The 25,046-nt window shown below is 43.8% G+C and overlaps 1 protein-coding gene across 3 annotated transcripts; it reads right to left on the reverse strand.

The window, feature by feature from the left end:
* Nucleotides 1–320: 320 nt before the first annotated feature.
* On the reverse strand, nucleotides 321–24,972 carry LOC110498680 (LON peptidase N-terminal domain and RING finger protein 1). Of its 3 annotated transcripts, none has more exons than XM_036954425.1 (11): nucleotides 24,159–24,972; nucleotides 13,495–13,610; nucleotides 10,515–10,637; nucleotides 9,113–9,328; nucleotides 8,593–8,818; nucleotides 7,715–7,932; nucleotides 7,368–7,489; nucleotides 6,879–7,037; nucleotides 4,624–4,802; nucleotides 3,973–4,125; nucleotides 321–2,464 (listed from the first exon to the last, which is right to left on the reverse strand). In XM_036954425.1, the coding sequence occupies exons 1-11, from the start codon at nucleotides 24,799–24,801 to the stop codon at nucleotides 2,298–2,300; spliced, it is 2,322 nt and encodes a 773-aa protein (XP_036810320.1). In that variant the 5' UTR covers nucleotides 24,802–24,972; the 3' UTR covers nucleotides 321–2,297. The 3 variants fall into 3 exon arrangements, with proteins under 3 accessions (XP_036810320.1, XP_036810319.1, XP_036810321.1); XM_036954424.1 differs by having other exon boundaries at nucleotides 8,593–8,821; nucleotides 24,159–24,969; XM_036954426.1 differs by having other exon boundaries at nucleotides 4,624–4,786; nucleotides 8,593–8,821; nucleotides 24,159–24,968.
* Nucleotides 24,973–25,046: the final 74 nt, after the last annotated feature.

Here is a 25,046-nt window from a genome sequence, read left to right on the forward strand (position 1 = left end):
TTCAGGTCAAATTGTTGCCTTTCTTTTAATTGTATTTTTTTTTTTACAATAAAACTGATTTAAGCAATGCAGCAGAGGACGAAGGGTGAGTTATGAAACATGACTACTGTTACAGCGCTCTTGCATAGCAGTGGTGAGTCTATGTCGCCACCTTGTGGAAACATTCGAAACAACCGATTGAACAGATTGTACCAATCATTTCCAGATGACGTAACACCCAATGCATAACACTGGCATCGGATGGTTACATTGACAAATGGGTTACATTCATGGGTTACATTTAGTCCATACGTTAACATAATACCACTTGAGGCTTCAAGTTGAAAAAAACGAGTTCATTTATTATTGAAAATTGATAACTTAAAACATTTGAGAAAAAAATAAGCATGATCTGTCCAAAAACCAAAAACGATTTAAACAGAACAAAGCCGCGACTTGACATACATTATACACACCGTGAACGATTCGGGCCGTGAGGCGGCTGAAGAAAAGACAAATAATTAATACAAAATATCATAATTACTAGTACAGCAAAAGGAATGCTAACCAAGGCGTCACACTGTGCCATTCAAAGCAAAATGCTAAAAATGGTATAAGGCAAAAATTTGTCTGCGAAATCGACCACCATAGATATATTCACCTATATTAGTCCTTTTTCCCGACAAAAGGCAGGCGACTGCTTTTTACTTGACAACAGGGTGACCTTTAACCCTTGCAGTGCGGAACACAGATAATTGTATAGTATTGTTTCTTTCTCCTTTTTACTGCGTCAAAATATTGCAAGTTCCCCTTTTGTGATTTTGTACATACAAACATACTGTCAAAATATATATTTAAAGATCTGTCCTTAAAAATGACTTCAGTTTACATTGAATTTAAACAGGAAGTTGGAACTTTTGAGAGAGACAGGAAATACAACACTCGAGTCACATGGATGACTTTGAGGTTTCTCTCAAGCATCAATAACTCGGAATGGGAAACATCCCTAATGCAAAATCAAAGACTAAGCTGTCGGGATTCAAGAAGTTCCGTTATCCACTGAGAAACGACAACGAAAACAAAACCACAGAGTAACGTATTATTGGAAGTCTGGATTTTTTGGGAGTTATGCCTCGTTTTCAGCTAAGAAAAAAAAAAACAGTTAAGAGAACAGAGGTTGGGAGCGTTGCAAGACCACAGTCCCACATCTGTAGCTATACTACAGACCGGACAAAATGGCTGCCAAAAAGGGTTTTCTTTCTGAAGTCTTGGAAGAAAACAAAAAATGGATGAAAAAGTACCAACTTGGAGACATTAATAATAAAAAAAGGGGGAAGCTCTCTTTTTCACCAGGGTCCACTGCCGCTCGGTGGCGGCGGTGAAGGAAGATGTGCATTTAGTAGACAGTGAAGTGACAGAGGGCCTTACTGCTCAGAAGAGTAAGATTCACACTTTTTTGTTTTTGTTGTTGGAAGGCTGCACCATCCCACTTGTTAGGCTTTGTAGTACACACGCAATTCTAGTAACCCCCTCCCTCCATTTGTTACCACCAACCTTCTACAATTCATCCACCCAACCCCCTCTCTCTGTCTGACTCAATTTCAGCATTTGGGATTTGCACAGAAGCATGGCCCACCCATAGAAACAAACACACACACATACACACTCCCTTCTACCATCAACAGTGGCCGAATCGAGACAGCGAGGCTGCATGGGTAGTCTTGAGTAGACAAGACAACGGAGACATCACTTCACCAATCTCTCTCTGGTAACCAAGCTGACAGTAGCAGGTGTTGAGGGTGGCTGGTGCCACTGTTGAGTATAGACAGAAAGGCCTTTTTTTGTTTTCACCAACATCACACAGACAGAGAGACAGAGACAGACAGACAGACAGACAGACAGACAGACAGACAGACAGACAGACAGACAGACAGACAGACAGACAGACAGGCAGGCAGACAGACAGAGAGAGACAGCGAGAGAGAGGAGGACCAGTTCTTAGAATTCGGCCGATCATCTCAGCAGTCTGTGGCTTCTCGTCGATGTAGCTAGCTGGTGTGTGGTAGTTGAAGTGCTGCTAAAGCTAGCTGCTTATGTGACTGGGATCTTGCTGGTGTCTCAGAAGTGCTGTGTGATTCTGCCTTTTCAGGGAGATGTCTCATTGACGTCTCACGGATGTCTTGTGGCAGACGCCGCCTCAGCAGTACTGAAGAGCGAAATCCGATGCATGGAGACCTAGGATTCGGTTGTTTGATCTGGTATGGAGGTACATGGTGTCGGAACCAGGATGTACAAAGTAGTTGTGGTCGGGTGGAGCTCTACTCTTCTACTCGTTGGGGATGCTCTGCAGGTAGGAGAGGATGTGCTGGATCTTGACCAGGCGTTCGCGCAGCGTGGTCATGGAAAGCACCGACAGCTGGTAGCGAGGGTCGATGGGCAGCACGGCCAGCAGCCACCAGCAGCAAGCCGGACCGTTGGGAGTCGCCTGGAGGAGAGGAGGAGAGGAGGAAAGGATATCACTGACCAGAAACATAATATCACTCACCTAAAACAATGGGTTGACAATGGACAGAGAATGGCTTGTTGGCTATTGTTTTGTTTTTTGCTGGGCCACAGAATAATTCAAAAAGGCTTTAAGGGGGTCACAGTGCAAAAAAAAAGGCACAGTGATAGGTTTAAAGAGTATCATCATGACTTCACCTTGCCATTTGAAAGACTAGGTGGAATAATTGCCACGTTGGATACACCTATTCAGTCATTTCAGATCTGTAAAGGAACTTGAGAGTAGAGGCTAGCGAGTCAGCCGGAGTTCAGTACATGCCTCGCGTCAGACAGGTATGATGGAGACGCTTCAGATCTACAAGATAGTCGTAGCTCATTCAGAGAGTCGGCATCTTAAATGAGTTCTATAATTGAGCCAAGAATCTCTGATAAATGACTGACGTGGTGAATTAGCTTGCATCCAAAGCAGCCTCAACCTAATCTGCCACTTATTGGATGTTGCTGTGTCAGAGTTACATGTTGTTTATAATAAACTGGGTGGTTCGAGCCCTTAATGCTGATTGTCTGAAAGCTGTGGTATATCAGACCATATGCCACGGGTATGACAAAACGTGTATATTTAGGAACACACACAAACACGCGCAGCGGAAATGTAATCTAATCTTGACTATGGTTCATCCCCAGACACTCATCATTAATCCTAGTATCTCCATGCAAAAGTATTCATCCCCCTTGGCATTTTTCCTATTTTGTTGCATTACAACCTGTCATTTAAATAGATTTTTATTTGGATTTCATGTAATGGACATACACAAAATAGTCCAAATTGTTGAAGTGAAAAAAATTACTTGTTTTAAAAAATGGTGTGGTGCGTCCAACTTGAAGGAGCTGGAGCGGTTTTGCCTTGAAGAATGGGCATCTTCAAAGTGGTAGGCATGTTATGTAAATCAAATCATACAACCCCCCCCCACCCCCCCCAAAAATGTTTTATTTTCATTCCAGGTTGGTAAGGCAACAAAATAGGACAAATGCCAAGGGGGGTGAATACTTTCGCAAGCCACTGGAACATTCCACATTTTCCATGAAAAATGCTATGCCTCCATTGGATATTGCGCATCCAGTGTGTGTGTGTGTGTGTGTGTGTGTGTGTGTGTGTGTGTGTGTGTGTGTGGTATAGAGGGTGAGGGGATGTTGTAAGGACACTGGAGGATAGTGACATAACACCTTCCTCCAGAGGATGAGTTAAGAATGACCCACAATGATCTCTTCTAGAGCAGTGGAGCAACCATAGAAATAGATTATATTGCCACGGGAGTGACACTGGAGGAAAGCCTGAAACAGCAAGGGACTAACTGAACTTATCCCGTAAGAAACAATCATATTAATACTCTGCTGCAAATTGTTTTGCTACAGTATGCCCTAATGAACGACCCTGAAGAAGGGGAGGGGGAACACTATATGCCGGGGGGAGAGATTTGTGTCTTAGTTCACCTGGATGTCGGGCTCTCTCTCGGGCATGGCGCCGAAGTGCTGAAGGATCTGGTGGCTGAAGCGGTTGTTGAGGTTCTGGAACCAGGTGTGCGCTTGTTCGTAAACGGCGTCGTGCAGCTGCTGCAGCTGTGTCAACTCCTCGCTGTCGCTCACCTGTCAATCAATCAATCAATTCATCTTAACCATACAAGAGGGACATTAGGTTTGAAAGCAGGGTGGTCACGTGAAAATGAAAACTATATAGATCACAGTGTAGCATTCGCCAGAACACCACACTACCATAATCCATTAACAGATGGCCTCTGATAAACTAAAATACAAGTTTGTTTTTACATGAGACCTTTTAAATCAAAGGGTGAACAATGGACTAAAAAGTAGATTATTCTAATTAAAATATTAGGCTAATTGAAGCTGTGCTAAAGTTGTGAGTGGGAATTATTAGAGGTATTCCCACCAATGGAAAATGGATTCAAATGTCATTTTCTCTATGCTTTTGTTTTATATTGTATAATTTTGTCATCCTTTCTTTACAAATAAAAATATAACCAAATATATATATATATATATATACAAAAAATACAAAGAACAGAAACTCTCCATGAAATAAAAACATCCCACAGTATTTTGGGGTAAGAGAACATGGGTTCTTACCCTGGTATCCTCCAGGTACTTGATGTCGGCGATGCAGTACCCGTCCATCATCCCGCGGGTCAGCACCCGGAACCTCTTCCCTCCGACGGTGTCCACCACGGAACGCCCGTCTGGGAGGAAGTGGACACTCCGGATGATCAGCATACAGCCGTAGTCCACAAAACTGAAACGGGAACATTCTGAATCTTTGTTTGTTGTAATCATATAGTTATTTGAAGGTGATTTTGCAAATGGTCTTTATTTCTAAATGTGTATTTATTATGGATCCACATTAACTGCTGCCAAGGCAGTGGCTACCCTTCCTGGGGTCTGGCAAAATTAAGGAAGTTCTACCTTTTTTTTTTTAAGATTACAATACATTCATTACAGAATTCACAACACACTAAGTGCGTGCCCTCAGGCCCATACTCCACTACCACATATCTACAACGCAAAATCCATGTGTGCGTATGTTATCATGTGTGTGTATAGTGCGTATGTTATCATGTGTGTGTATAGTACGTATGTTATCATGTGTGTGTGCCTTATGTTTGTGTCTCTTCACAGTCCCCGCTGTTCCATAAGGTGTATTTTTACCTGCTTTTTAAATCTTGCATCAGTTACCTGATGTGGATTAGAGTTCCATGTAGACATGGCTCTATGTAGTACTGTGCGCCTCCCATACTCTGTTCTGGGACTTGGGGATTGTGAAGAGACCTCTGGTGGCTTGTCTTGTGGGGTATGCATGGGTGTCTGAGCTGTGTGCTCGTATTTTAAAAATCAGACAGCTCGGTAGCTTCAGCTTGTCAACACCTCTTTCAAAAATAAGTAATGAGGAAGTCAATCTCTCTTCCACTTTGAGCCAGGAGAGATTGACATGCATGTCATTAACGTTAGCTCTCCGTGTACTTTTAAGGGCCCGGCCCGTGTTGCCCTGTTCTGAGCCAACTGCAATTTTTTTCCCAAGTCCCTCTTTGTGGCACCTGACCATACGACTGAACAGTAGTTCAGGTGCGACAAAACCAGGGCCTGTAGGACCTGCCTAGTTGATAGTGTTGTTAAGGCAGAGCAGAGCTTTATTATTATTAAAGTTGCATATATACATTTAGCAGGCCCTTTCATGCAAAGCCACTTAATCATGCCTGCATACATTTTACGTATGAGTGGTCCCAGGAATCAAACCAAATATCCTGGCGTTGCAAGCCCCATGCTCTACCAACTGAGCTAAAGAACACCACAAATATATTGCATATGGCCGTTGCAGAGTCAAATCAGACAGCCATTCAAAGCATTGTGAAAAGTTACCGGCTCATTGTGAGCAGTCAATTACAGTGATTGGTCAATGGCCTATTACCTCTACAGGATCAGTGATTAGCATGATGTTGTAAGTAACAAGAACATTTCCCAGGAAATATACATATCTGATATGGGCAGAAAGTTTAAATACATGTTAATCTAACTGCACTGTCCAATTTACATGAGCTATTACAGTGAAAGAATACCATGCGATTCTTTGAGGAGAATGCACAGTTATGTACTTGGAAATGTATCAATAAACCAATTAGGTATATTTGGGCAGACTTGATACAACATTTTGAACAGTAATGCAATGGATCATTAGATCAGTCTAAAACTTTGCACATACACTACTGCCATCTAGTGGCCAACATCTAAATTGCGCCTAGAATCCTAAGTCATATAATTAACTTTCTCTTGCATTTCAAAGATGATGGAACAACATTTTGGGGTGGAAAATGCATGTTTTTTTTCTTTGTATTATCATTTACTAGATCTAGTGTTATATTCTCCTACATTAATTTCACATTTCAACAAAGTGTTTCCTTTCAAATGGTATCAAGAATATGCATAGGTCCTGAGCTACAGGCAGTCAGATTTGGGTATGTCATTTTAGGCGGGGGGTAAAAAGTGAACTTTCACAGGGCCATTGCATAGTCAAGTCAAACGTCAGCATTCAACTCATTTGTGAGAAGGTATAGTAGCCTAAGGCATCTTGAAAAATGTCAATATTAGCATATATATGCTTAAATCGTTTAATTTGCCCATCAGGAGGATGCTTCAAAGTTGGATTTGATATTCAGTCAAAATCCTATTAGATAGTATTTTCATAATTTCTCTGTCTGTCTCTCTCGGGTGAGGTGACAGAAGGTGACGCATTAGTGCACAGCAGAATGGTGCGTGTGCATTTGAGTGAGTGTTTTATGTGCAAATGTGTGCGTGCTGGCCTAGGTGCTTGTATCGGGTGCCACTGTGCCTACCCTTTCTGAGCGTCGTTGATGCACATCCCAAACTGGCTCGTGCCGGCCTCCATGCAGCGGCGGATCATGAGACGGTAGCGCGGTTCGAAGACGTGCAGGGGACACGGCACGGTCGGGTAGGCCATGGTGCACACAAAGATGGGCACCTTCTTCATCAGGCTGCGGAGAAAGAGAGAGAGTTAAGAATGATGCTAAGACACTCGAGCATCTCTCACAAGTGAAGAGATTCAAATGTGACATATGCAATCCAAAGATGTAAAAATAGATCAACAGAATTCATTCGAACAGTCAGTGCTAGGTGAACCTGTCTGCTGTGTGTGTTTTGCATGTTTTCCGGCTGCATTCATTTAAAAAATAAAAAGTAGGACAACCAGGGAGAAAGAAAGACAAGGGTTCAGAGAGAAGGCAGAAGCCATAGCAGTACAACTACCAGAATGGACATTCTAGGTTCATTTTATAACAGAATGATATGTCGGGAGGACAACTCACTCTGCGAGCTCTTGGGTCTCCTCCAGGTGAGTCTTCTGCCGTTCCGACTGCTCCTTAGACAGGTACTGCTTTATCACTCGGTCCAGCACACTGGTGACTGTGTACTTCCTGGCTGCCAGATACTGGGGGGGGGGAGAAGATTAAGGTTTTCTATTTGAGGACATATCATTTAAGAAGAGGTCTTCCCCAAGTTAATTGTCTTAGGTCTTGTCCCAAATGGCACCATGTTCCCTATTTAGCACACTACTTTTGACCAGAGCCCTATTGGCCCTGGTCAAAAATAGTGTACTATATAGGGAATAGGATGCCATTTGAGTGTGTGGTGGTTGGTGGTAGTGTCCTCTTACCTCTTTGAGACTCTCCTTGCAGAGAGGACACTGGGGAGTGTGGTCCAGACAGCGCTCCAGACAGTTTTTACAGAAGGTGTGACCGCACGGCGCGGTCACTGGCTCGTAGAACAATCTAATGCAGAGGGAACACTCCAGGTCGTTGGGGTCCAGTAGGTCTCTGGGTATGATTCTGTGAGCTCGGGCTGAGGCTCCCTGGCTCGACGCACCACAGGCCCCTACAGAGGAAGCGACAGGAGAACGTCAAGCACGTCACACACACCCAAGTACGCAGACAGACGCATTCAAACACAGACACAGCAAAGGTACCTGGCAATGGCTAATAGGACCGTTGCTAATTGGTACTGTGGCGGTTGCGGCTCTGCCACTGATATAGAGGGAATGCATATTTTAGCTGCTTTCACCCAGGAATAATCCAATTTAAAACAATATAAAAGAGCCAGCACTCCAGCTAAACCAGGGGTTCCACAACTGGCAGCTGAATTTGGCCCGCGGGTGGTTTAATTTGGCCCGCGGGTGGTTTTATTTGGCCTGCGGGTGGTTTTATTTGGCCCGCGGGTGGTTTTATTTGGCCCGCGGGTGGTTTTATTTGGCCCGCGGATGGGAGTATATGGTCCTCAAAGTTTTCTGAGACCCCCCCCCCCCAAAAAAAAAACATGATCATATACAAATGTAAGCAAGGTTTGAAATAGTCAGCTTTAGTCAGGCACTATATCCATTTGGGCTCCTTGCGGTCAATTTGCCGTCTACAATTTGGGGCCCCCCCGACCATCCGCTCAAGAAAAGAAAACGTTCCACGGCTGAATCGAGTTGACGATCCCTGAGCTAAACTACTCCCTTTCTAATTACGACACACTAGCAGCAGTCTTGATTCCTACCTCCTTGTTTCTTGTGCTTGCTCCCGTGGCTGTAGACGACGTGGGGTCCACGCTCGGAGAACGTCAGCTTCCGCTTCAGCAGCACGCCTTTCTCCTGGTCCCCCAGCTGGGGTGCGGAGCAGACGCGTTTAAGACCCTCATCCACGCTGCCCGGCCCCGGCCCGTGGGCTCGCATCGAGTGAGCGCGGCCGAGGCCCGAACGCTCCAGGCTCCCTGAGCGACCCGGCTTCTGGTACGGAAAGAGGGGAGGGGGAGGAGGAGCGAGCGAGAGAGAGAGAGAATTAGAACGTTAAAAGGAGTTTTAGACATTGTTGATGCATTTTTACTGAACAAACACCTAAAAAATATCAAAACATATTGACTTTGGAAACTTTGAAGGCACCATAGTGGTTCAGGACTTTTTATTTATTTATTTTTACATTTCCCCCTTTATTTAACTAGGCAAGTCAGTTAAGAACAAATTCTTATTTACAACGACGGCCTACAGGGCTGTATCAAGCACACTGTCCAGTTAGCGTACCTCGTGCTGTGCGTCGGTGCTAGGGTGTCCCGAGGAGGTGCGAGCCTGGACTTGCTGCAGGGCAGAGTGTTTGGCTTCGACCTGATGCTGTTGGGCTCTGGCCTCGGCATCCGCTACCGAAATCTTACTACGCAGGCGAGGCGATGTGCTCTGCGCCGTCTCCCTCAGACCCACCTTTACGTTCTCGCCGGCCGGAGACAGCAGGTCGCACAGTATCTGTGGTACACATTGCGTTAGCCATAAGAGCAGTCAACTGGATAAAAAAACATTTATTTTTACATTTTTTAAAATCAGACAAAAATGGCAGAACAGGAGCAAAGTTCACTTAAATGCAGAAAAGTGGCTGGCCAAGACTGGGAGTGACCACTGGCCAAGTCTGCCTTCCTGGCAACAATGTGGATTTAGATCTAGAAAAATGTACTTGTCTAGAAAAATAGATTTTTAACACTTTATTTTAACTGAGACACGATAGTAATTAGTGACTACAGCATAAATAACCGCTACCCCAAGACTTACTTCGTCGTGGGGATTCAATTGTAATGAATACCATAAAGCCCCAAGTCCTTCCATAGCACATACCGAACAGATACAGAGGTATTAGGAAAATAAAATGTCACCCAAAACAAAGAGTGTCAACGCGATGGATAGGCATAACTACGCCCATTCCAACTCTTATTCAGCAGGGTGTACAACGAAAAAGAAATATGCTCACTGCGCTCTGAACTTCAACTCAGTCTGACAGGTGATTCATCACGGAAGCATAGCTCGCGGCGAATCGTCGTCACCACGTTTTCCGTCACCCGCTAAAAAAACAGCTGCTTTTCTCTGCAAGGAATGTGATTTAGTCACTAATTTAAGGCCGCTGTCGGGCCAATATGTTCCATCTGTCACGCAAGCGCCTTACGACTTAATTCCGCGAGGCCAATGCCGAGGATAATGACCTAGCTAGCCGACGCTAGGCTATCAGCGAAGGAATGCACAGTGTTCCTTTTCATGGATGGTAGGCAAATCAGTGCCGGGAAACGCTTGGCTTAAGTAAGACAGAAAAGGGAGAACTCAGAGAGCGCCTGGCTCCTTATGAAACGGACTATGGCGCTAAGGGGGTCTAGACTTCAAACATTCCTGGAGATAAAAAACAGCAACAGTATTTATACAAGTATAAACTTAGACACTGCAATTAGTGATAGGCCTAGAGATTGTAAGGGTTGCATATTCATGTTCCCAGGATCGGGAGGGGGTCGGTCTATCACTGATACACAGAGGAGGTTTGGTTCAAGGAAAGGCATTGAGAAGATGCAATATCTCCTTGCTTTCTTGCACTCAAGTCAAGTCCCAAAGCGTCCAGGAAGACCAAAGCAAATTACTTCAACAACAACACCACCACTCTCCCTCCATCTCTCACATTTTCCACCTCTCGTTTGGCCAGGGTGAAGTCCTCGTCCAGGGCCAGACAGTGGAGGAAAACCTGCAACGAGTCGTCAACCTGGCCCATGTCCTGGAGCACCTTGGCCTTCCAGTAGAAACCCTGGGAGAGAGAGAGAGAGTGTGACAGGGGGGACGGGGAGGTTATAAAGAGCACAAGACTTCCAGTGGAGAGAGGGAGAGATAGGTTACGTCGCTGCTTTTCAACTGGACAATACTGTATTTGAGCGACAGCCAGAGGGTGAACTGCTAGAGAGAACGGTAGAGAGGTGAGAGAGACAGAGAGTGACGAGAGAGAGAGAGAAGGGACCCTACCTACACAATGTAGGTAGCCTGACAACATGAGTCAACATTGACCTGAATCACTCAACATCAAATTCAGTTTTTTTCAGGCTTCACTGGATAGGATTAACATACATTGCAAAAATTCCTAACCCCTTTTGGTCCTGAACCTGTTTGTCTTCCTCTCTAGGAAAGGCATGACTCTTGCTCTAGCGTAGTTTGCTAAATTACACATTACCAACAAAATCAGCAGTTATGGGAAATACAAATTGAAATAAAAGGTGTACCCTGTGTGGCTACTAGCTTGGGCCTTTCTGTTTATCCCCAGCTATATATTTCCACCTCTTCAACTAACCTCTCACCATTAAGAATAACAGGGGAGGTTTAGCATGCCTTGCGGGTATGATCTTTGACCCTCTGTAACTTTCACACTCGTCATTATTCACAATTCATTCAGGGTTATCTGTAATCATGGTAGCATCCACATTAATGTAGAAGGGTTTAGAAACGTATTATATTCTTATTTACAATAAAAGTCCTTCCAAAATGACACAATACACTATTTACCATTAGTTTCTTCTGGGTACAAAATCAAAATCATCTGAAACAACCAAAACTAACTGCAAATGCATCCAACAAGTTCGTCGAGTCACAAGCTTGACGTAGTCATTGCGCGCTAGAAATATGGGACCAAATACTGAGCTTTGACTACTTTATTTATAAGGTTATTTAGGGGTCTCAATAATTGTGACCGTTACCTTTTTGAGAAATATGATTTGTTAAAACAAAATCTCTTTCTCTAAGCAATTGCATTAGCCTCACGGATTCCCCCGGTACTGCTGCTCATTCCGTGCACCAGCTTGGGAGGTCTACGTCACCGGCCTTCTAGGCGTCACCGAACTGTTGTTTCATTACGCACACGGGTCTCGTCCCGTGTGTTGTTATTATGGGTCTCGTCCCGTGTGTTGTTATTACGGGTCTCGTCCCGTGTGTTGTTATTACGGGTCTCGTCCCGTGTGTTGTTATTACGGGTCTCGTCCCGTGTGTTGTTATTACGGGTCTCGTCCCGTGTGTTGTTATTACGGGTCTCGTCCCGTGTGTTGTTATTACGGGTCTCGTCCCGTGTGTTGTTATTACGGGTCTCGTCCCGTGTGTTGTTATTACGGGTCTCGTCCCGTGTGTTGTTATTACGGGTCTCGTCCCGTGAGTTGTTATTACGGGTCTCGTCCCGTGAGTTGTTATTACGGGTCTCGTCCCGTGTATTGTTATTACGGGTCTCGTCCCGTGTATTGTTATTACGGGTCTCGTCCGGTGTGTTGTTATTACGGGTCTCGTCCCGTGTGTTGTTATTACGGGTCTCGTCCCGTGTATTTATTAGAGGTTTTACCTCTCTCTTTTGTTTGGGTTTACATCCCTGTGTTTTTGTGCACGTGTTTGTTTTGGGCTTCGTCCCTTTTCATGGCATGTTGTGTTTTTGGGTGGAGTATTAAAACCCACTTTTACGTACTCCTGCGCCTGCCTCCAATCATTTAAACAACGTGACAATTAGTATAAAATATTATAATTTCCGAATTTTTTGGCGCATACAATATAGCTAAGTATTTTCATTATTTTATACAGTCATTATTGCTCATCTTTATCAAGGGTATCAATAATTTCAGACCCCACTGTATATTTCCACACTGAGTTTGGAATAATACTGTGAAATTATGAAAATTGTGATACACTAAAAGGGCAATAAGAGCTGTTTGAAAAGACCGCCTGAAATTTCAGCCTTGGTGAGACGGAGTTTTGGCCTGCCTGGTGACATCACTAGGCGGTAAATGAGTTAATAGACCAATAACAAAGCAAGTTCCAAACCGCTCTAACAATAACAGCTAGTTTTTCCCCTCCCCACTCAGACAACTCCCAGACAGTCTCGGCAAAATTCTTGCTTTCTCTTTGCTAAGAATGTATTTTTTAAATTATTTTGGACCATTTTAAATTGAAAACAATCACAGTAACGTTCTTAATTGTTACCCAGAAATGATTTGATATTAAGATAAAAACATCTGGTATTGGACCATTTAAAACAGCTCAAGGTACAGTAAACATGAAATGTGACCAAATGTGTAACAAACAAATGCAATCTCCCAAATGAGAGGCTCTGAACCCTCAATCAAAAAAGGTTATGTAAAAGGAAAAAAAACAAATCAACCTTTGATACAGACAAAATGTCTAAAGGTATAGAAGGTTATACAGTAATATTCTATTAGAATTGATCAAGACTGAAAAATAGAATTAGAGGACATGGTGAACAATGCTGTTAATAGCGCTAAGACATCCTAGAGTATATCCTACCGGTTCATATTCAAGATGGCCTGTTAACCCATTTAGACGTACTAACACCTGGCTGAGCCTCTAATCAGCCTCCACTTTCCCTCCATGACGCCTCACACGGTGTAGTAAAGCGTGGCGGATGAAACCGGAGCTGTAGCTTTGAACTGTTTCAAAGTGCCACAGGGTGCCTGGTAAGGACTAAGGATAATTATAGCGCCGGGGGAGCTGACAAGTGAGTGAAGTAGGCCTCAGCAAGCTTAAAACTTCCAATAACATTTGTTTTAATTTACAATGTATTTATTTTTATTTTTTCCCACTTGTGCCTACTGAACTCAACACACAGTTTCCCGCATTAGTACCTCTGCAGAGTGGGTGGAGCTAAGACAGAGTTCAGCGTCCTCCAGGGCCAATCGGTACTGCAGGAGCCCGGTGTAGGCCTTGACCCGTGACCACCGCACCGCCTCATCCCCAGGATCTGGAATAAAGGATGGAAGAATATGATTAATTATGACGGAATGAAAGCTTAGGCTACATCCAGAAAATGGTTAATGTCAAACACATGACATGAAGACCTATAGACATTAAAACCAGGAGATAGTGAAGGCACTTACAATGCATTCGGAAAGTATTCAGACCCCTTCACTTTTTCCACATTTTATTAAGTTACAGCCTTATTCTAAAATTTATTAAATAATCCCCCCCTCCCTCATCAATCTACACACCCATAATGACAAAACAAAAACAGGTTTAGACATTTTTGCAAATGTACATAAGTATTCAGACCCTTTACACAGTACTTTGTTGAAGCACCTTTGGCAGCGATTACAGCCTCAAAACCATTATTTTCTGCAGATCCTCTCAAGCTCTGTCAGGTTTGGATGCAGTGCATCGCTGCACAGCTATTTTCAGGTCTCTCCAGAGATGTTTGATCGGGTTCAAATCCGGGCTCTGGTTGAGGCACTCCAAGGACATTGAGACTTATCCCGTAGCCACTCGTTGTCTTGGCTGTGTGCTTAGGGTCGTTATCCTGTTGGAAGGTGTACCTTTACCCCATTCTGAGGTCCTGAGCACTCTGGAGCATCAAGAATCTATCTGTAATATGCTCTGTTCATCTTTCCCTCGATCCTGACTAGTCTCCCAGTCCCTGCCGCTGAAAAACATTCCCACAGCATGATGCTGCCACCACCATGCTTCACCGTAAGGGATGGTATTGGCCAAGTATACAGTGCCCGTCCCTGGTTTCCTCCAGATGTGACTATTGGCATTCAGGTCAAAGAGTTCCATCTTGGTTTCATCAGACCAGGGAGGTCTGGAAGTCCTTCAGGTGCCTTTTGGCCAATTCCAGGCGGACTATCATGTGCCTTTTTCTGGGGAGTGGCTTCCGTCTGGCCACTCAACCATAAAGGCATGATTGGTGGAGTGCTGCAGAGATGGTTGTCCTTCTGAAAGGTTCTCCAATCTCCACAGAGGAATTCTGGAGCTCTGTCAGGGTGACCATCATTGGTCACCTCCCCGACCAAGAAAAAGTGAAAGGGTCTGAAAACTTTCTGAATGAACTGTACCTCATTCACATATTCATACGGAAAACTCCTGATGGCGCAAGAAGCCGGAAATATTTGAATTTGAAGCGTGCCATATTGCTGAATGGGGCTGAATGACACCAAAAAATGTCTAAGGATCCTGGTCAAAGTGGCCGTAACTAGCAAAGGATGATGGTCGAAGTAGTCATTTTCATCCTGCCTGAGAGAGTCAACCCAACGCTGCCAGATGACGTCGGCGTCCACACCGGATACCACGTGACGACCACGTGCAATGAGCGTGCATGAGGGTGCGAGCCACCTCGTAGCCTGCCGGCCCTTGATTGGTCTGTGTCAGCACGTGACAAATGTAGGTGTCAGAATGGAACACTATTGAATTAAATATCTTGATTGGTAGCAAACATTTAAAGAATTTACCACGGGGATCGAACTTGATCATAATAAAACACATTTTAGAGCCAAAAAAATGGCCATTAAAAAAAATCTGGTCTGTTCTCGCAATCTTAATTTACATTCTAGGGCAGACCAGGGCTTTTTGCTACGCAGTAGCTGACCAGCAGAGCTCGTGACTTCACGCTCCAGACCGCACACTGGGGGTCTGTGAAGACTGATAATCCTGTCAAGGAGTAGACCTAGCCTATTTAAATGACTGATCCAAGGTAAGTACAGATAGTAGTATAAATCCCCTGGCACAGTCCCCGCAGCCGGACAACTTTCTCACGGTTTCTGGAAGGAAATGCTGTAGGAACGCTCAACCGGTGTCGCTCATTCAGCCGACAGAAACTTTCAACCGGTTTTCCCCATTAAGCAGCGGGTCGGAGTCAGAGGCCGAGTCTTCTCTGGTCTCTACTCCTCCCGTTACGGGGTCTGAGACGCCGAAGCTTCCCACCATTAGCTCTGACAAATTGAAAACTCTAGTCATTGGCGACTCCATTACCCGCAGTATTAGACTTGAGAATCATCCAGCGATCATACACTGTTTACCGGGGGGCAGGGCTACCGACGTTAAGGCTAATCTGAAGATGGTGCTGGCTAAAGCTAAAACTGGCGAGTGTAGAGAGTATAGAGATATTGTTATCCACGTCGGCACCAACGATGTTAGGATGAAACAGTCAGAGATCACCAAGCGCAACATAGCTTCTGCGTGTAAATCAGCTAGAAAGATGTGTCGGCATCGAGTAATTGTCTCTGGCCCCCTCCCAGTTAGGGGGAGTGATGAGCTCTACAGCAGAGTCTCACAACTCAATCGCTGGTTGAAAACTGTTTTCTGCCCCTCCCAAAAGATAGAATTTGTAGATAATTGGCCCTCTTTCTGGGACTCGCCCACAAACAGGACCAAGCCTGACCTGCTGAGGAGTGACGGACTCCATCCTAGCTGGAGGGGTGCTCTCATTTTATCTACCAACATAGACAGGGCTCTAACTCCTCTAGCTCCACAATGAAATAGGGTGCAGGCCAGGCAGCAGGCTGTTAGCCAGCCTGCCAGCATAGTGGAGTCTGCCACTAGCACAGTCAGTGTAGTCAGCTCAGCTATCACCATTGAGACCGTGTCTGTGCCTCGACCTAGGTTGGGCAAAACTAAACATGGCGGTGTTCGCCTTAGCAATCTCACTAGGATAAAGACCACCTCCATTCCTGTCATTATTGAAAGAGATCATGATACCTCACATCTCAAAATAGGGCTACTTAATGTTAGATCCCTTACTTCAAAGGCAATTATAGTCAATGAACTAATCACTGATCATAATCTTGATGTGATTGGCCTGACTGAAACATGGCTTAAGCCTGATGAATTTACTGTGTTTTCGTCTTTTGAGCTTCTAGTCATGAAATCTATGCAGCCTACTCAATCACTTTTTATAGCTACTGTTTACAGGCCTCCTGGGCCATATACAGCGTTCCTCACTGAGTTCCCTGAATTCCTATCGGACCTTGTAGTCATAGCGGATAATATTCTAATCTTTGGTGACTTTAATATTCACATGGAAAAGTCCACAGACCCACTCCAAAAGGCTTTCGGAGCCATCATCGACTCAGTGGGTTTTGTCCAACATGTCTCTGGACCCACTCACTGTCACAGTCATACGCTGGACCTAGTTTTGTCCCATGGAATAAATGTTGTGGATCTTAATGTTTTTCCTCATAATCCTGGACTATCGGACCACCATTTTATTACGTTTGCAATTGCAACAAATAATCTGCTCAGACCCCAACCAAGGATCATCAAAAGTCGTGCTATAAATTCACAGACAACACAAAGATTCCTTGATGTCCTTCCAGACTCCTTCTGCCTACCCAAGGACGCCAGAGGACAAAAATCAGTTAACCACCTAACTGAGGAACTCAACTTAACCTTGCGCAATACCCTAGATGCAGTTGCACCCCTAAAAACTAAAAACATTTCTCATAAGAAACTAGCTCCCTGGTACACAGAAAATACCCGAGCTCTGAAGCAAGCTTCCAGAAAATTGGAACGGAAATGGCGCCACACCAAACTGGAAGTCTTCCGACTAGCTTGGAAAGACAGTACTGTGCAGTACCGAAGAGCCCTTACTGCTGCTCGATCATCCTATTTTTCTAACTTAATTGAGGAAAATAAGAACAATCCGAAATTCCTTTTTGATACTGTCGCAAAGCTAACTAAAAAGCAGCATTCCCCAAGAGAGGATGACTTTCACTTTAGCAGTGATAAATTCATGAACTTCTTTGAGGAAAAGATTATGATTATTAGAAAGCAAATTACGGACTCTTCCTTAAATCTGCGTATTCCTTCAAAGCTCAGTTGTCCTGAGTCTGCACAACTCTGCCAGGACCTAGGATCAAGAGAGACACTCAAGTGTTTTAGTACTATATCTCTTGACACAATGATGAAAATAATCATGGCCTCTAAACCTTCAAGCTGCATACTGGACCCTATTCCAACTAAACTACTGAAAGAGCTGCTTCCTGTGCTTGGCCCTACTATGTTGAACATAATAAACGGCTCTCTATCCACCGGATGTGTACCAAACTCACTAAAAGTGGCAGTAATAAAGCCTCTCTTGAAAAAGCCAAACCTTGACCCAGAAAATATAAAAAACTATCGGCCTATATCGAATCTTCCATTCCTCTCAAAAATTTTAGAAAAGGCTGTTGCGCAACAACTCACTGCCTTCCTGAAGACAAACAATGTATACGAAATGCTTCAGTCTGGTTTTAGACCCCATCATAGCACTGAGACGGCACTTGTGAAGGTGGTAAATGACATTTTAATGGCATCGGACCGAGGCTCTGCATCTGTCCTCGTGCTCCTAGACCTTAGTGCTGCTTTTGATACCATCGATCACCACATTCTTTTGGAGAGATTGGAAACCCAAATTGGTCTACACGGACAAGTTCTGGCCTGGTTTAGATCTTATCTGTCGGAAAGATATCAGTTTGTCTCTGTGAATGGTCTGTCCTCTGACAAATCAACTGTAAATTTCGGTGTTCCTCAAGGTTCCGTTTTAGGACCACTATTGTTTTCACTATATATTTTACCTCTTGGGGATGTTATTCGAAAACATAATGTTAACTTTCACTGCTATGCAGATGACACACAGCTGTACATTTCAATTAAACATGGTGAAGCCCCAAAATTGCCCTTGCTAGAAGAATGTGTTTCAGACATAAGGAAGTGGATGGCTGCAAACTTTCTACTTTTAAACTCGGACAAAACAGAGATGCTTGTTCTAGGTCCCAAGAAACAAAGAGATCTTCTGTTGAATCTGACAATTAATCTTAATGGTTGTACAGTCATCTCAAATAAAACTGTGAAGGACCTCGGCGTTACTCTGGACCCTGATCTCTCTTTTGAAGAACATATCAAGACCATTTCAAGGACAGCTTTTTTCCATCTACGTAACATTGCAAAAATCAGGAACTTTCTGTCCAAAAATGATGCAGAAAAATTAATCCATGCTTTTGTCACTTCCAGGTTAGACTACTGCAATGCTCTACTTTCCGGCTACCCGGATAAAGCACTAAATAAACTTCAGTTAGTGCTAAATACGGCTGCTAGAATCCTGACTAGAACCAAAAAATTTGATCATATTACTCCAGTGCTAGCCTCTCTACACTGGCTTCCTGTCAAAGCAAGGGCTGATTTCAAGGTTTTACTGCTAACCTACAAAGCATTACATGGGCTTGCTCCTATCTATCTCTCTGATTTGGTCCTGCCGTACATACCTACACGTACGCTACGGTCACAAGACGCAGGCCTCCTAATTGTCCCTAGAATTTTTAAGCAAACAGCTGGAGGCAGGGCTTTCTCCTATAGAGCTCCATTTTTATGGAACGGTCTGCCTACCCATGTCAGAGACGCAAACTCGGTCTCAACCTTTAAGTCTCTACTGAAGACTCATCTCTTCAGTGGGTCATATGATTGAGTGTAGTCTGGCCCAGGAGTGGGAGGGTGAACGGAAAGGCTCTGGAGCAACGAACCACCCTTGCTGTCTCTGCCTGGCCGGTTCCCCTCTTTCCACTGGGATTCTCTGCCTCTAACCCTATTACAGGGGCTGAGTCACTGGCTTTACTGGGGCTCTCTCATGCCGTCCCTGGAGGAGGTGCGTCACCTGAGTGGGTTGAGTCACTGATGTGGTCATCCTGTCTGGGTTGGCGCCCCCCCCCCCCCCCCCCCCTTAAGTTGTGCCGTGGCGGAGGTCTTTGTGGGCTATACTCAGCCTTGTCTCAGGATGGTAAGTTGGTGGTTGAAGATATCCCTCTAGTGGTGTGGGGGCTGTGCTTTGGCAAAGTGGGTGGGGTTATATCCTTCCTGTTTGGCCCTGTCCGGGGGTGTCCTCGGAGTGGGCCACAGTGTCTCCTGACCCCTCCTGTCTCAGCCTCCAGTATTTATGCTGCAGTAGTTTATGTGTCGGGGGGCTAGGGTCAGTTTGTTATATCTGGAGTACTTCTCCTGTCCTATTCGGTGTCCTGTGTGAATCTAAGTGTGCGTTCTCTAATTCTCTCCTTCTCTCTTTCTCTCTCTCGGAGGACCTGAGCCCTAGGACCATGCCCCAGGACTACCTGACATGATGACTCCTTGCTGTCCCCAGTCCACCTGGCTGTGCTGCTGCTCCAGTTTCAACTGTTCTGCCTTATTATTATTCGACCATGCTGATCATTTATGAACATTTGAACATCTTGGCCATGTTCTGTTATAATCTCCACCCGGCACAGCCAGAAGAGGACTGGCCATCCCACATATGCTCTCTCTAATTCTCTCTTTCTTTCTCTCTCTCGGAGGACCTGAGCCCTAGGACCATGCCCCAGGAATACCTGACATGATGACTCCTTGCTGTCCCCAGTCCACCTGACTGTGCTGCTGCTCCAGTTTCAACTATTCTGCCTTATTATTATTCGACCATGCTGGTCATTTATGAACATTTGAACATCTTGACCATGTTTTGTTATAATCTCCACCCGGCACAGCCAGAAGAGGACTGGCCACCCCACATAGCCTGGTTCCTCTCTAGGTTTCTTCCTAGGTTTTGGCCTTTCTAGGGAGTTTTTCCTAGCCACCGTGCTTCTTCACCTGCATTGCTTGCTGTTTGGGGTTTTAGGCTGGGTTTCTGTACAGCACTTTGAGATATCAGCTGATGTACGAAGGGCTATATAAAATAAATTTGATTGATTGATTGATGACATTGGTCCGGAAGGTGTTTTAAATCAGTCCAGAATTGGCGGCAGAGAGAAGCACCCTGCATTCTATAAATGTTACCATGAAGAACACTTCTGCAGTGTGAAGCTAATTTCCTGCAATTCTATGCATTTTGCAATGGCTATTTCTGTGTTCTTATGCTCAAACACTATAACAAAATCAACAGGGACCCCCATCGGGAACCCTGGGCATATACCCTGCGTAGCATGTCAGTAATCCAGCCATTGGGGCAGCAGCGTAGCCTAGTGGTTAGAGTGCTAGACTAGTAACCGAAAGGTTGCAAGATTGACTCCGCCGAGCTGACAAGGTACAAATCTGTCGTTCTTCCCCTGAACAAGGCAGTTAACCCACTGTTCCTAGGCCATCATTGAAAATAAGAATTTGTTCTCAACTGACTTGCCTAATTAAATCAAATAAAAATACTGGCAGCTAAATGAACACAGGGAATTCACTGTAGACCAGGTTAAGCTGCCCGGCTTTCAGCGGAGGTCATATACTAGGCCTATCTGGTCTTCTATGATGAATGTTCAAAATCATGTGTGTTGCTGGCAAGACGAGAGACACTATGGCATCTTGTTTGCGGTCTTTTGGTGCAAGATGGGCCTCTGTGATTCTGAGCCTGCAGCTGGAGGTGACACGTCTCCAAAACACAAAAGGGTTGCATCTCCATAGTTCCTCTCCCAGTCTCCTTTCCTTCACCCACACCGTCTCCTGTCCAGCATGACCCCTGGACAGGAGACACTGTCTGGTTTTCTTTAACCTATCGTGTCTTTGTCGACCAGTACAGAGGAAGGACAAGGTCTAGAAAACTAAGCCCCTTTAGACTATTGACATGCATCCCGGTGGGTTTTCCGTTGCGTGGGGGAAAAGACAGATTTCAATAATGACTGTGTGATTCACTTCACGACAAGCGGGATTACTCCATATTAGTTTATGTGCTTCAGGCTTGGCTAGCTCAGCAAGCCTTAGACAGAGACAGTGATGTCATAGCGGTGGCACCTCTAGTCTGGTTCTTGCCGCTCTGCGGCTGTGACTGACTGTGCCACAAGCGTGTGGGCCCCAAAACCAAAGTCACCTAGGCAAAGTCCTTAGCTGACCCAAAGTGCCACACTGGCTATGGGCTCTTACACTTGCTACAGTGTCCCACAGTTGCCAACATTTCCGCCTTAAACAATGTTGAAAGATACTGGCATAACATTCCACCTCCAGACCTAACTATGTTCTTTGCGCTCAATTAGACGCAAATCAAAGAAAGTAGCTTTAGGCTACACTTATACGCAATAAGTGCTCATATATTTGTCATTGGCCAATGTATAATTTGTAAATCCTTTATTAGCAAGTGAGATGGGCTTAATGTCAAGAGAGAGGGGAGCCTGTGCAGCTTGATGAGTTATCTTCAGTGACAGAGGGACAAGGGTCTTTGAGGTGACATAACATGGCTGAGGCTACGAATACGAATAGCCAGCAGTCTGTTTCCTGTTTAGCAAATGTTTGCAATGACTGCCTGTGTGTCTTGCTTGTTTGATATGCTGTGCAGGCTATAGCTTCTGTTGCGCTTATGCTTACAATAGCATACCGTGTATATTACAATAATATAGAGATATATATATATATAGAGATATATAGAGATATATAGAGATATATAGAGATATATATATATATATATATATAGAGATATATAGAGATATATAGAGATATATATATATATATATATATATATATATATATATATATATATATGTGTGTGTGTGTGTGTGTGTGTGTGTGTGTGTATATATACACACACACACACACACACACACACACAGTGGGGCAAAAAAGTATTTAGTCAGCCACCAATTGTGCAAGTTCTCCCACTTACAAAATTGAGAGAGGCCTGTAATTTTCATCATAGGTACACTTCAACTATGACAGACAAAATAAGAGAAAAAAATCCAGAAAATCACATTGTAGGATTTTTAATGAATTTATTGGCAAATTATGGTGGAAAATAAGTATTTGGTCACCTACAAACAAGCAAGATTTCTGGCTCTCACAGACCTGTAACTTCTTCTTTAAGAGGCTCCTCTGTCCTCCACTCGTTACCTGTATTAATGGCACCTGTTTGAACATGTTATCAGTATAAAAGACAACCTCAAACAGTCACACTCCAAACTCCACTATGGCCAAGACCAAAGAGCTGTCAAAGGACATATAACAAAAAGTATTGAGATAACAAAAGTTTATTGAACAAATTCTTATTTTCCACCATAATTTCCAAATAAATTCATAAAAAATCCTACAATATGATTTTCTGGATTTTTTTTTCTCATTTTGTCTGTCATAGTTGAAATGTGTACATATGATGAAGGCCTCTCATCTTTTTAAGTGGGAGAACTTGCACAATTGGTGGCTGACTAAATACTGTTTTGCCCCACTGTATATATATATATAAAAAACATATTCTAAAGAAACAACCTCTGCATACTTTGGTCTAATTGTGAGGTCAACATTACAAGAGATTGTTTGCCCAATTTTTTCTCCATGTAGCATGTTATTGTGCAAAGCATATTGCTCGTATAGGTGCCATTCGAATTCCGGAGAAGGCCTTCACATTATGGAGAGCATTGCCTTGGTTAGTATCTGTAACTGTTGATTTGATCGATTTTAGAATTATTTTCCAAGACTAAATGACTTTCCGAGAAGCTGAACCATCAAACAAGGCCTATGGCTGTCAAGGTGAGATTTTGAGGCAGGTTTGGTTTCAATTCGATTGTTACAAAATAATCACATATTTTTTCAACTATCATTGTTAACATTAAATGCACTGTGGGTTGAATGCTGTAACAACACATAATAAAACAATTCATATCAAGTCCCAAGATGTTAGTGACTTCCCATTACTTATTAACCATAAATTATTCACATGACTTTAATAAAATATTTAGGAGACTGAATGACAACTTTCAGGAAACTCTTAGGTATTTATGTTTTAAGTATTACTAAGTGTATGTCTGGTGTCATTAAAACCTCAAGTAATCTAATAATTGAAGGAATCTAGACATAGCCTACAGCAATGACTATAGACTTCCGTGCTGTCACTTTGTATTGACACACTCTGCACTTTTACTTTTCAGTGTCTTATGTACCAGTAGATACTTGGCAACATTCAGGTATAAACACGTTTGTTACGTGGAAATGCAATCACGTGTACTGCATCGCCATGCCTTGATTGGGCAGCACATTTAGCCTTTTTTAGTATATTTTTCGGACTTCGGGAAATTTTTGAGGGGACCCAAACGTTATAACATTTTTGTTTGGCAAACCCAGCACGATCTCACAACCTGCCTTATGAAACTCGCTGCTTGTGCGCATGCCCAACTTACGACATTTCGTAACAGGGTAGCTAGCACAAGGGTTACATCAGTGGCACAAAGGCTGCGTTCTCACAGGTTACCCAATTCTGACTTTTTTTTCACTAATTAGTCTTTTGACCAATCACATCAGATCTTTTCACATCAGATATTTTTCTAATTTGATTGGTCAAAAGATCAATTAGTGAAAAAAAAGGATGAGAATTGGGCTGCCTGTAAACGTAACCAAAGGACCTACAGTCAAACACATGACAAGCGGGTACCCTTAATATTGGTCAGTGGAACTCCCCTTCCCTACTCTTCGATAATAAAGACCACAAATAGTAATAGGGAATGACTAAAATAACACTTTGTTTTCATGCTTTAACAGGTATCCTAAACGTCTCATCATAGCATATAAAACAAGGATGCGAAGTGATTGGTGGTCTCCACAAGCCTTTCCTCCCCCCACTCACCAGATTCAATCACATCTGTTGCTAGTGATACGGCCTCCTCGAAATGTTTCCTTCTAGACAGGTCTTCAATTTCACTAATAGCTCTAGACCTTTTCAGCTCCTCAGGAAACCACTTTTCCAACAGTCCGAATAGAATCACATTCGTTTTAAGCTCCGTCGGCCTGCCTCCTACCTCGCTACACAGCTTGCATTTGGAGAGTAGCTGGTGTTGTAAACATCTTTTGCAGTACGAATGTCCACAGCCGATAGTCACGGGCTCGCCTAGAAATCTATGACATTTCGGGCAGTCAAAAACGTCCTCCTCCCCGGCGTTATCAATAATATGTGGCGTTCGTTCCGAAGGCGCCTCATCAATTTCCAGCTTTCTCTTAAAGTTGCGCAGAATACAATCCACTAAAGTGCTCATCTGCTCCGGCCCTACAGAACCATCTCTCAAGGCCATCGAGTAAACATAGATGGCTTCTTTGAGACGGTTTTCTGATGCCAGTGCATCGGCTTTTTGTAAAATAAGTATGTGGTTGTCGACATTGTCCTGCTCCTCGTCCCAGTCGTATTCTGGCTCAATGAAGAATATTTTTCTTTCTCCGACGGCGTCCTCTCCTTCGGGGTGTTGGACCGACATTGTAGGATAGATGATCAGCATATACACTGTGTTCCGGTTATTATAAATGTATTTAAAAAAAAATGTTTAGCCATTGCTATAACCTACAACGTGTCTAGCTTATGTGCCAGTAGAGACTTGGCAACATACAGGTCTACTACATCCGTTTGTTACGTAAAAATGCGATCACGTGAACGGCATCTCGGTGCCTTGATTGGCCAGCGCGTCTCGATTACAAAACCTGAGTTTAGAAGTTTCATAACTACGAAAAGGGTCTGACGAAATGT

This window comes from Oncorhynchus mykiss, chromosome 19 (assembly GCF_013265735.2).
Source record: "Oncorhynchus mykiss isolate Arlee chromosome 19, USDA_OmykA_1.1, whole genome shotgun sequence".
NCBI lineage: Eukaryota > Metazoa > Chordata > Actinopteri > Salmoniformes > Salmonidae > Oncorhynchus > Oncorhynchus mykiss.

Excerpts from the sequence above, each read along its gene's own strand:
- LOC110498680 (XM_036954424.1), bottom strand. The coding sequence starts at position 24,801 with ATGCTGATCATCTATCCTACAATGTCGGTCCAACACCCCGAAGGAGAG. Across the intron at positions 10,638-13,494 it reads GCTCCACCCACTCTGCAGAG|GGTTTCTACTGGAAGGCCAA; the intron begins GTACTAATGCGG and ends TCTCTCTCCCAG. Across the intron at positions 7,038-7,367 it reads GAGACCCAAGAGCTCGCAGA|CCTGATGAAGAAGGTGCCCA; the intron begins GTGAGTTGTCCT and ends CTTTCTCCGCAG.